Source organism: Oenanthe melanoleuca, chromosome 1A, assembly GCF_029582105.1.
Source record: "Oenanthe melanoleuca isolate GR-GAL-2019-014 chromosome 1A, OMel1.0, whole genome shotgun sequence".
NCBI lineage: Eukaryota > Metazoa > Chordata > Aves > Passeriformes > Muscicapidae > Oenanthe > Oenanthe melanoleuca.
Window position 1 is genome coordinate 11,330,483 of NC_079334.1, and position 13,347 is coordinate 11,343,829.

Here is a 13,347-nt window from a genome sequence, read left to right on the forward strand (position 1 = left end):
TTAATTTGGCTCAGTACAGCTCAGTTATTATCGTACAGCAGGAAAAACCAAGTCAGGGATACCTCTGCTTTAAGTTACCTGGCTGTGAAGACCTAGTAGGTGCAGAAAAGCCAGAAGGTTCCACAGAGGGACAGCAGATGTGTTCTGGCATCTCTGGTCTATGCTTGATGGAAAGGAGACTGCCCTACATGCCACTTGGTATTTCCTGCAATGACAATGGGTTATTATCTGTGCCCAGCTGTTAGAATTTATGTATTCCCCATTCTTTTATTCCCACTGAACATGAGCATTATGGTCTCAGTCTCATCATATTTTGGTATATATGTGATTTCACAGCTTAAATCGTACCATGCCTGACTTTTCCCGCTCTTCATGGATGCACAGCCTTTACAGGTTATTTTCATTGGGGTCTCCAAGTACTTTCTGCTGCTCAACACCAGGTCTTCCATGATGAAGAAACCCAAGTCTTTTTCCTCTGCTGTAATTTTCTCATCAGCAGTCTCTTACCAGCTTAAAATATCTCCAGAGTCTGGAAGGAAAACAGCTACCTGTGATGTATTTCCCTGACTGATTTAATTGAAGATGCGGTCATTGAATTAGCCAGTGCTGCCCTTCACACAGAAGTGCACTTGTTACTTGTTGAATTCCATGGATGTCTCAAACCAGCCATACAACCTATGAGAATATGAAAGATCACAGCTGGATGGTGGGTCAGCACAAACTTAGGTAATATATAGAGATAAATGTATATGCAATGTCTCTGTTACACACCTACTCCTGCTTCAAAAGGTGTCTGACAGTACACAGGGAAGCATCAGTACTTTAAGATGCTTCAAATATGCTGCCTTTGGAATGTCACATTGCAGTGAATTCCTTTCCTGGAGATAAAAGACCAGCACAAGTCATTAAATTCACTTTTAAAAATACTTTATTTTTTAAAACCATTAAGGCAAAACTGTGTTTCAAATTAAGTTGGTTTACATTCAGTCTGAAAGGATTAAAGCACATAGGTTCCTACCAGTCTCTATACAAACACTGTGAATTCAACCTCTTATTTTTAAAGAAAGTGGAAAAAATCAGAATGTAAAAAAGAAAAAAAGTTTAGTTCAAGTTTTTTACATCCTAGATCAGTAGGCTGGTAACGTTTGAGAATGCATCATTGTATGTAGCTAGATGTGACTTTAACATTCACAAGTGCAAGATACGTTGTCTTTCCTAAAAATCCCTGCGAGACCAGGGCATTCATTCGTCCTTGGAAGTGTCATTTGCATTGTTCTTACAGAAAGAAACTTGGGAACTTGGCTTGAATTAGTGGTTTTTACTGGGAAACAAGCATTCCATGAGAATTAGGTTTGACTACTCCTTGCAAGAAATGTCTGCTCGTTCTACGTTCTGTAGTAAAATCTACCCAACACCTCCTAAAAAACAGATGACTGGAAACAGTAAGCTGTTTTGTTTTCTCTTTAATATTGATATCTTGATTTAATGAAACACTTGTTAGCTCTATTGTTTAGGGTTTGGCAACATTAACAACATTAACAACACTGTGCTTTTTTTATGTCCTACCAGATAAGAGACCATTTAAGATGTGAGGGAGGGCTTCAGCATCCCGGGGCACTTAAGCTGTGGTGCTGCATTCCTAGAGAAAATTCTGAGCAACTCTTTGTAAGAGCTGTAGAACAGCAGGAGCTGCACAGGAGGCAGCTCCCAGGGAAGCTGCTACACCAGACTTTGTCAAACCACTCAGAGGGGGTTCTGGAGCATATTGATAGCATTGAAACATTGGTTAGCATCATCATTACTAAAGAAGTAACTAAACCACGCACGTTCCTCCTCTGCAGAAGGGCCAAGGCACAGTGATTCCATGGAGAGAGCTGTTGTGTGTGGGGGAATGAGGCCTGTGAGGCCCTGGATGGGCTGGGGCGAGCAGGGGTGGCTGTTGCCAGTGAGTCACCCGCAGGAGGGCCGGGGTGAGCTGCTCCCAGCTCTGCAGCACATCCCACACAGGCTGCCTGGTGACACGCACTCCGACACACCCGCAGCACAACACAGCACGTGTGCCACCACGATTTCAGTGGCTCAGGACTACCCCATCCTGGCAATCTTTTTTCTTTCAAGAGGAAAGAATGCCATAAACTCCTGGCATTGAGCATAAGGCTGGTGTCTTTACCACAATAGGGATTACCTGCATATCCAACCTGAGAAAGTACACCAAAATGCTACTACTACTTCAACTACCTCATGCTTGATCTTGCAGTCCTTAATTAAGGTCCAGCCTGTAATCAGATCAGTCTCTTGTGCATGCTGCCTATCCCCTGACAGAGGCAGCTCATCTGAAATTGAGGTCCTTGCAACAGGAATTCTGTTATGAAACATCCACAACAATGGAATCTGACAAGATTGACTGACGCAATAAAGGAGCTCAAGGAAAAAAACACCCCAGCTTCAGGAGCAGAAAAAGATTTTAAAAACCTGTGAGCACAATGGAAAAAAGAAAGCAGGAAACAGCCTTCCTTAGGGTGGGCTCAGTTACACAGTGAGTTTGTGTTATGTGAAGTGATAGTGTAAAGGAAGTGGCTGCAGGTTAGCACAGGGAAGTCCAGCAGAGCTTTTGCAAACACGATACAAACACCTCAGGAGACAACATACCTGTGTGGTGACACTGATGAAGTGAAAATGCCAAGTTGCAGCAATTTGAGGAAATGAAATGTTATATGTTGCAAATAAAAAGCAGTAAGTACAAATGATAGCTAGAACATTTGTAATAGATTGTGCTTGTGATAGCTACTGTGTTTGGTGATTCATACAGCAAAATAAAAGGTAGATTCCTTTGAAAGGTACCTTCATCCCTATATCAGATTTCCTTAGGAGGATGCTGTAGGCACAGACTGTCACAGCTGCATGCACCAGACACAGAATCCCTATGAACAGACTCTGAATTCTATTTAAAATCCCACAGGAACCCTCCTGAGGGAAGCCAATAATGCCATTTCAACATCTTGTTTCGCGCTGCCAAATCATGTTTGAAATACGTCTATAAAAGTAGCAGGTTGCCCTCAGGGCAGGTGGCAGGGAATAATCCTGAGTACATGCTGTTATTCCCAGTGAGCCACAAGTCAGTTCCTCAGAAAAAAAACCAGCACTGGTGCACGAACCAAATGCAGCTTCTTTATAGCTCTTTTCAAAGGAAAATGAGCTACCATGCTGCAAAACAAAGATGAACTTAGTTCTACAAACTATTTTCCTATTGGTGAACTTGAGTTAAAACCTCGGTTTTGGGACTGCAGCTGTTCCTCAACTAGACTTGCTTTTAATTAAAATTAAATAAAAGGAAGTCTATGGTCTATGTGAAAATATATTTCAAAGTTTTGTTATAATCGTCAACACCAAGCACTGATAACTTTGAAGAATTTGTGATAGCTCTTCAGAAATGATACAGCAATAAAAGACCAGAAAGGAATAAATAGCAATTTGTCTTTGACATCAGCCCCTTCATCCTTAGCCCATAAAAGTAAATACTTCCTCACTGTACAAAGGGTTCACAAGATAAAGTATGTAACAAATATTTAAATTAAATAATTTACACATTTTTCTTTAAGCACCTCTGTAATTAATTTAGTGAAAGTTTATACCTTGCAATTATATTCTTGTATTTTATAAACTGAAACAGGAAGAAATGGTACTACATTAAATTAAAAAAATCCCATGACACATTACAATATCAATACTCTTATATCAAACCCACATATAATTTAACTCTCCAGTAAAAGAAAGATAATAAAGCTGATTAAACCTAAATACAAACATTATATGCAACTGATTATCAGGAAAGCACATGGGACATAGCAAGCACAGATACTATGCTCCACCTTACATTCCAACACTTCCTAAAGGACTAGGGGTTTCTGAGAGGGACCATTATTTGTAAGACCTTATGCTTAAACAGTACCACGACAGCTGCAAATGCATTTGTCAAATGCAGTTGCAGATTTTCAGCTAGGAAAGGGGAGCTTTTCAGGAGAGACTGAAACTGTTCCTCTGCAGCCACAGCAGGATATCCCTCAGCTGCTCTGCCTCAGATGGGGCCTAAGTTCATCCAGGCTTTCCATCAGGAATAAGGAGGAAATTCAAACCCAATCCTTTGTGACCCAGCTCTCGTGATGAATAAATCTCCCCAAGTTTCAGCAGTTTAAATAAACAAACAAATGTTTAGATGCTTATTATAAGCTCTTTGATGTGCAGCCTTGTGCCAGCTCTCTCATGAGAACAGGCTTAGTGCAACTGCTGGTATTTCCGAGATCTGCGTGGGGCAGGAATAATGCAAAACTCTGCTCTCTGGCAGCACTTCAGCTCTGCAGCAGCTGCTGGAATCAGAGCACAAAGGCACATGGAAATGGCAATTAACACAAAATATGGTTTCTTTAAATGTGACGAAAGACGCAGTTTCTGTGAGTGGAAATTTTCCTATCAGGTGTCAGTTTGTGTTTAAAGCAAAAGTGGGATCAGAAATTTTGAAAGGTACAAAGTAACTAACTTTTTTAAAACAGCAGCTTTAAAGGAAATAATTAAGGAGAAGAATGAATATCAGATTTCCCTAATGCTTAGCACAAAACCTTCCTTTTCTTCTCCCCTTACCCTTTGACAAAAAGCAGCTAGAGCACCAGAATAAATAAATAAATAAATAAATATTTCCCTCCCCAAACAATGCTCAAAAATGAGTAATCTCTAGGTTTGCTGAAAACTTAAGTAAGTCATACCATTGTTTCCTAGGATATTTCTCTATGCATCTAGTGTCTCTTGCCTTAAGATGTTTATGGGGCCTGGTTGCTAACCAGAGTTCTTCCATGCTATGACAGTAAAATGAGTTATGTTGGCAAGAATCAGACCCAAACTGATTACCTGATGAGCCAGTAAATCTTTAATACCATTTAAATCCCAAAATCTGATCATTTTTCTTCTCTTCATAGAGGGGGTATTTTAAAGTATTAGTTTATCTGCACATAGGGAAGATTCTGAAGTAACAAATCAGAAATAGATCTGAGACTAGCTTGGATTCCAAATTTTTTTAAAAAAAACTACATAAACAGAGTAACTTAAAAATCTCCTTGGCCAAAACCTGCTGTACTCACCTCCTGAAGGAGCAAATGTAATTCCTTAAAAGTGTAAAGTAGAAATGAGAAGTTCCTTTGCTCATTAATTCTCAGGAAAGGAATTGTCTGCCCTGTGCCACTCTTTGAAGTGACTGTGGGAATGTGCAGTGGAATCCATCCAGAATTTTAGGCTGTGTTAACATATTGTTCATATTTCTGTATTTCAGAGATGTGTTCTCTTTTTTTTTTTTCTTTTCTCATTAAGGGTCTGCAATTTAATTTAAAACAGAAATTAAACTGTCCAAGGAAGTAGTCAAAAATTTCTTGGTTTTCAAATAATAAAAAAAATATGCACTTTTCTTATGCTAATAACAAGACCTTGTTACAAGCAGTTGCTAAAAGAGCAAAATGTTATGTCTTTACCTGAGTTACTCTATTTGCAATTCTTTATAGCTTTGCTGAGAGTTTAAGTATTTATTATTAATTTTCCATGTTCTTAAGTGTTACTAAACTGTTTTAGCCACTTTTGAGAACAAGTGCTGGAAAAATAGTTATGCACACTGAATGTATCTGATTTCCTGACAATCTATAGTACACTTAGATTATGAAATACAATTTTGAAATTTGCCTTTGCAAAGATCTGATTTGGGGGGAAAAAAACCTCAAGTTATCCTTTTTTTTTTTTGTTCTTTTTTAGAATATAAACTAACAGTTGGCTCCCACAGTTTCAGAACACCATTCCAGAATGGCTGGTATTTTGACAACTTTCTGCATCAGCAATATTGCAGATCAATTATTTCCATGGATTAAGCCCCTCACCACAGGTCCTCAGTGAAATAGAGTTGGCTGGGAGAATAAAGCAGCAGCATTCCTAAAATCCTTTGTTTCTGAGGGCACACTGTGTGCTGCTCTGGGACACAAAAGGCAGCCCATTTCTCATCTGAGAATTCCTGGCAAGACCAACATTCTTCTCTGAGTGTTTGAGGCCTGTTCTTCCTGGTGGCAAAGAGAAGGGGAGGAAGTTTTGTGCACATGCAGTTTCTATCCTGCCCTAGATGCTCACCAAATTTGAGGCCTGTGCTCCAATATTTTACACTAAACATATCTATATTTATCTATAACTTCTGCCATAATCATTGACCAGATAAACCCCAAGTTGCCTTTAAACCTGCATTTTTTTCCAGTGTCCAGCTGTGCCTGAGGGCCTGGACAGAAACAAGCAATGCCATTGAAATAAGAACAACAGTGTGATCTCACTTCATCACTCAATCCTTGCAGTGAAGATTCTGGTGTCTTCAAATGTGCCACAATAAAACAAGTACAAAGTGTCCTCCTGTGCCACTGAAAGCTTAACTGTAGTGAAAATGCTGGGACTGCTCCTGGGACTCGTTGTGAAACAGAAAGTAAAATTGGAGGTAATTATGTGAAGCTGCCATATCAAAAATATGAAAGAGAAACAGCAGAGAGCCTTGCATGCAGCTGGCACTTCTGGGCAGCTCTCTGAGAAAAGAGCCCATGAAATGGCAAAGTCAGGAAGCCATTTCCTTGTGGCTTATTTTGCACCAGGAGTACAGAAAGTGTGGTTGTAAAAATTAGTTTACTCCTAGAAGCATGATAAACTTACTTTCAGCTGTGCTGCCTTTCCTACTATGACAGAGTCTGACACATACAAACACTGCTCATGGAATTACTGTCACCTTATCCACACGGACAAAATCTGGTGAAAACAAGTACCAAATACTTCTATCAGTCAGACTGAAGAGGGCATAGAAATAGATCCAAGTGGGTAAAAAATGAAGCAGTGTATTCATCAGAAAAGGAAACAAGTCCAAACAACTATACTGCCAAGACACTTAATGGAAGCTGGTGCCTCTCCTATCCAATCATTCCTTTGCAGTAGAGTGAAGGATCACTGCTGGAAAGTTAAAATTCTTTTTTTTTTTTTTTTTTTTTTTTTTTTTCCTGGGGTAGGATCAGATCTTTCAGTCTCTCCAAAATTCTTGCTAATTCAAAATAGTATTTTTATGTAAAAACTGCATCCTGAGCTATTACAAGTTCTACAAAAATACAGGGTATACAATATATTTTTCTTAAGTGTTATTTTCACATTTCCTTAAAAGACTTTTGAAACAAAAAGGTCCCACCAGTTTATCATGTTTACTCCTCAAGACACATCTGTTGGAGCATCCCTGCTGTATTTTAGATAACTCTTTGGATTTTGCTTAATTCCATAAGAGAACCATCTTTTAAACGTGCTAACCCGAAATATGCCAACGTAACACTAGAGGAAGCTGTACGTAATTTCATGGAATTAAAGCAGCAATGGATCAAGGACCTTTCCAAATTTTTAGAAGTAAATGGACAGTAATATCCAGTCATTTGCTACACCTAGACTGAATGTTTTAAGAAAAAGTGTTAGCTGGTTCTCAGTAATTATCATTAGGCAAAAGTGCATCATCTTTCTGATTGTGCAGATACCTGGAAGGAAGGTGCTGATTTTGTTACATTAATACTAAAATGACTAAGCCAAGAGGAAATACAATTTTGATAATTTCTGTTACTTAACATTCTGATTTATTATACAAATATGTATTCCTTACCAATCTTCAAATTTCCAAATAAAAGAACCATAGTAAGACACTTCATTGAGCACTCTGACCAGTATTTTTCTGCATCACTTTTTCAAAAGAAGACAAAAGATCCCAAACCAAAAGAAGTGTAACACTCCAGTTCCCCAGTTTTAGATTTTTCCTGCTCTGGGCTGAGTGAACTGCACGTAACTGTACAAGTAGTTTTGCTCCCATCTTTATTTCTCTGTCTTTAAATATCGTGGAAAAAAATACTAAAAATCCTCAATACATATCCCTGTAGATTTCCTGTAGTAAAGGGTGTAAATGTGCATCAGATTCAGTCTTCTTGATTATCTGAACAAGCTGAGCATGCTCTGTGACCAGCTGTCGGAGGTCAGCCATTTTTTGCAGAAGTTTTGGGAAGAGGAAGGTGTCGTCAGGATGGTTGTTTTGCAAGTGAAGTTTCAGTACATGCACAATGCTCTCCTGCATTTTTTCAATGTGTCCTACATTTACAAGACCAGGACGATCTGTTCTCAAAACAAGCAAAAGAATACATGTCATAATTTTATAATGATTCCTCAAAGTGTAGTTAGTGGTAGAACTGAATCTTCCAGAGGATAGAAGCTTTTCCATTAACATTTTTAATTCATGAGAGGTAAATATTAAAATTTACTACCTTAGAGAACAAATATGTAATGCTTACCTCCACAGCAAATAATGGCAGCAACAAAAAGGGATATATCACTATCGTCCAAATCCAGCGCATTGAATTTCATTGCAAAGTCAAATTTTGGCTCCATTATATCACAGAATGGCTTTCTCAGGCTCTTCAGGAACTCCCGGGTTATAAATCCATTCCCATAGGCCACTAGCATCCCGTCCTTGTTCATCACAGAGGCCAACATGGCAAATATGGCTTCATACACCCCATACTTCAATAGCGTCACCTGATCGTTTAAATCCAGGTTGGAGAAGCCTGGGATGGATTTGGCAAATTCCGTGAGTTCTGTGACAGTCTCCACAGATGTACACTGGCAGCAGTGGAAGATTCGAACTTCTGCTTCTTTGTTCTGAATCCCATTGGCTACCAGTTTTGCCACCAGGGTCTTCTCTGCCATACATAAAGTATCCATATCATGTATAACAAATGGCTACAGAGAAAAAAAACCACTAGTTCAGTCACTAAATAATGGTTATTTATCAGTTTGCTTCCTAGAGAATAAGAATTTTGATAAACTTCAACTTCCATGCTAATCAGTCCTCAACTGTCAATATACTCTGAGTTCTATTATACTTCTTATAAACAATGTATGACAAAATGCAATACCCAACAAGTCTGCTGTGCAAACAGCAATGCAAATATAAAAATGCATGGCATATCTTTAATTTAGTTTTATCTAATAGTTACAGTGAAGCTCCAGCACTCCTGTGCTTGGTATGCACATATCCATCTCAGAGCCAGTCCCAAAGGGTTCACAAAAGACTTTTATTACCTTCTCCAGAACACCAGGTTATTCTGCCTACACTCCTATTGATTCCTAAACTAACTACACTTGATGCACATCATGATGCTTTCCTGAAGTACCCTAGGGGGAATACAGACAGTCATTTCAACACACAGGGCAGCATATCTGCATAAGAATGTGAACCCTGCAACACTCTTGTGTTTTATTATCAGATTTTCATAGACAATGTCAGAGTTGTCCCAACTTCCTGGCTGCAGTTGGTGCTGAGTCACCTCTCTACAGAGAATCCCACCAGAACGCCAAACACAAAATTTGGTCTTTTCCATCATCCCCTTTGTTTCAAAAGGTACATGCTTTACATACAGAAGAGCCACTCTCTTAAAACATCATATAAAAAGCAGCATTCCGACTTTCTTAAGAACAATCAGAACTCAAAAATATTTTGATACATATCTGCAGAGCAACAACCAAAATAAATCTGCTAAAGAAAAACAACAAATCCCAGTGCTTCCCAGTCTAGTGAACTCAGAGCAACTGGAACAGAAACTTAGCTCCAAGCACCCTTCTTGTGCTGCCTTGCTCATCTCAGATTAAATAGCATGGGGAACACACGGTGTTCTGTCAGGATGTCATAGGATTAATTTGTTTTATTCAGAAAACTGTCCAACAGGTCAGGTTCCTATGGTTTTCCATTTTAAAATGTTTATGCCTACTGCATATTTCATCTCAGTCCAGCACAGTTACACAGGGCAGAACTTTCTATGAGAAAGTGGATATGAGTGGAAAGTGGCAAAGCAAGAAACACAACACATCTCTAAATTTGTAAAAGATGTACACTGTCTTATGCACTTTAAAAAAAATTAACATCATTTCTGTATGCAGAAAAGAGGTATGGCTAAGGACTTGGGAGCTAAATTTAAAAATTACAACATGTCATCATGAAAAATGCTCATTCATTCTGAAATTAATTGTTATGGTGCCAAAAATTAGGATTCACTGAAATCAGCTGTTAATGCACAGTTCTGAAACAGGTGGGTTGCTTTCTTTTAAAATTTGTTTTTCAGCTGAAAAGTCAAAAGAAAATGAAAATGTTTGTTCTCTTAAGAGGTGATGAAATAGCCTAAAACACCTTTGCTCCTCCCAGCATTTGGAAAAAAATGATAGCAGCCTATTTGCAACATCCTAGGGCTGATTCTTCATTAATTTTTCTGCACATATTCACCTGGGCATGTGCCCTGGTCACTGTTGGCTGGTCAGTTCTGTGGCTGTGGCCATACACATTCAAATACAAAAACTGGGATTAAGTGCTCTAGGATCCACCTCTGCATATATGACACATATGGCTTATGGTCCTGACACAGGCACAAAATTGATTTTCTGCAGTGAGGAGCTAAAGATGCTATTTACTGCAGGCTCACGTCAGTCTGTACCCCTAAAATGTTTAAGCCTGTGCCTCATTTTTCACGCCTCTTTAGTGCAATGAAAAAGACTGGGATAATTCATGTGTCCCTCTTCTAATCCAGAAAGCTGTAGGTTTGGCTAGACTAGACTATTATATGCCAAATTCCATAATGCAGAAGACAGCTTGCTTACTATTTTGATAACACTCATTCCCACACTTACATGGTTTTCATTCTGGCATACGTAAAGTTTTTCCCTGCAAATTTTCACTGAAACAAGTTGCTGATAAAATAAGATACTTATCTTCTACATAAAAGTAACAAAAGCCACAGCAGAGCTTAAATAAAGATGCATAAAGTGAAACAAGCGAGCCTTTACATCAATTATACTCTCCCATGTGCTACCAAACACAAGGCAGTTGATCAAATTAGGTAGACCTTGGCTAAATTACCCTGAAAGAAAAATAACTTCTACAGCATATGTGTCTACACAACCTTGCTTGCTTCTGCCTTTCAAAGGAACCATACAGAAAAGACCAGGAAGGCTGGGTGAGGAAATGGCCAGCACTGTGAACAAAAAATTACAAACTCAAGTTTTCTTCCCCCTCCTGCTATAAATATTATTCTGATTAAAACAAAAGTCATGCAGAGCACCTGTACACCCTACAAGCTAGTAGTACTTACCCTGGCATTTGTGACAGAAAAACGTATTTTTTTTCACGGTCATAATAGGAAAATAATTTTATACCATTCTCCCCATATTAAGAGGTATTCAGATATCACTTCATTTTTGATTAAGAACAACAGTTTAGGATTATGAGTTTCTGCTTATAAGGTAAACATCTGATTTTCCTAAAGCTTCTTACTATGCTGATAGTAGTTAAAACCAATCATATTTACTATAGATATTTGCTTTGAAAAGTTCACATCTGTATTACCATGATATTTATTTTTTAAAAGATTTGCTGAAGAGTCTACCAAATTATTACAATCACCTTATGTGTCTGTCAGTTTTACTTTAAAATAACAGAATAAGTACTTACTGGATTGTTATTGGTTTTCCCTGCAAGGATGATTCTGGCTTTAACTTTGTTCATATTGAAGTTTTTCAGGTAGGCATCGTGAATTCTTTTGGCAAGTGATTTAAGATCTGCCATTTCTGAATCTTCTACATAATTTTCACCTGTTAGAATTTCTGCTTTGAGCTTGGCCTTCTCAGACCTCGGCATTCGTCCAAAACGTATTGCTAATGGGAAGACATAATTGTAAAACAAACACAAATTATACAAGAACTTAAGCCTTTTACTGTTGCTGATTAGAGCAGTAAGATTTTTCTGTCTAGAAAAACTGAGGTAGAGGTGAAGAAATTGCCTCCTTCCCAACAAAGTCAGTGACTAATATGCTAAACTGAAGGAAATCAGGTGTTTCAGAACACAAAGTTCTATCTGCAGTGAGCTAGAATACGTTCCTTTTCCCTTCTACATTACTTAAATATACTTGTATTTTGTTTTCTCCTTATTGAGTTCTACAGCTCCCAATGAGAAACTCGAAGTCTACCTTGGGAATTCTTGAAACCCTGAGTAAACTTATGACAAGAGCTTGTCAGAAAGCATACACATGAGCTGGAGAGCTGCAATGGAGTAAGGCCTGAATCCCATTGCTGGCTCAGAACCTGCAGGGGCATCCAGTTCTTTATTCAACACATCTGTACTGCCAGTGGGAACACCAGCCCAAAGACCTGCATTTACAGCTCAAAGGCTTTAGGCAACACAATCTCCTCTACCTCAAACACTCCAGACTGCTTTGTCAACAGACTAGCTGTTCAAGACTGGAGAGAAGAATACCCAATCTAGTCATTGGGATATTCTTCCAAGATGCAGGAGATGCAAGTCTGAAACACCTCTGAGTATGGAGGTCTCCTGGTTTTGGGGCAAGTGGCCTTGCCATTCATGGGCATGCTGACATCCCTCTTCAGTTTCAGTTTCAAGCTAAGCCAGCCCCATTTTACCAGTGGGAAGTATGCAAGGGTTTGAGATGGTGCATATAGTGAGCTGCTTGTACCGCATTTCAGCATTCAACCAGTGAGGACAGGACCTCACTGCCTACACTGAGCAATTCAAGGCGTGAACACCATCAGCCTTTCAATATGCCCAGGGGGTCTTCTCATGACATAAGAGGTGACTTTAGGCATGATCTGAAATATGGCTGTGGACCTCAATGGGAGTCCAACAAGGAAACCCTGTTCAGAATCTGGCTTATGTGCTTCCCTCCTGTTAAGGATGGGTAGTCACACCACACCTGTTGAAAAAGTGGAAGAATACCTGTTCTAAACTAAAATTTACAATTTTAAGATAATGGGTGTAAATTTAGTTGTAGCACTTTTCCTGAGAAGTAATGCCAGCAAGTCAGCAGTCATCCCTTTTCCCTGCTGCCTCCCACACGTTTGCTGCAATAAAATTGTGGCTATTCCCTTCAACTGGAGCACAGGTGGCCACAGCATTTTTAGTAGGATGAAACAGCTCCACATGGATGTCAGTTCCTGCCAACCAGTACGGCTCCCTGCTCAGCTCCCAATCTGAGATGTCACTTGGTTGTCCAGCACACTTTTCGAGGATGGTTATCCCCAGTTTTGCAGAGACTACCAACCCTCTCCAGTGGACCTCAATCTCAGTCAAGGCTCACCGCAAGAGAGCCAGACTTCTGCAGAACCAGAAAGTCAACTCTCACAATGCCTCCTGCTGGGACTCTACACTACAATGTCACAAGCAGCTTCCCCAACCATGTTCCCACCCCACCTATCCTGAATGCACAGTTTCCT

The 13,347-nt window shown here is 39.3% G+C and overlaps 1 protein-coding gene across 6 annotated transcripts in view; it reads right to left on the bottom strand.

The window, feature by feature from the left end:
* Positions 1 to 910: 910 nt before the first annotated feature.
* Positions 911 to 13,347, bottom strand: part of PPARA (peroxisome proliferator activated receptor alpha) — a 33,211-nt gene continuing 20,774 nt past the window's right edge. For all 6 annotated transcript variants that reach the window (XM_056507057.1, XM_056507091.1, XM_056507064.1 and 3 more), the window contains 3 exons: positions 11,573 to 11,775; positions 8,367 to 8,814; positions 911 to 8,190 (listed from right to left, as the gene is read on the bottom strand). In XM_056507057.1, coding sequence (XP_056363032.1) covers positions 7,943 to 8,190; positions 8,367 to 8,814; positions 11,573 to 11,775 — 899 coding nt within the window. In that variant the 3' untranslated portion in view covers positions 911 to 7,942. The remainder of the gene's footprint in view (positions 8,191 to 8,366; positions 8,815 to 11,572; positions 11,776 to 13,347) is intronic.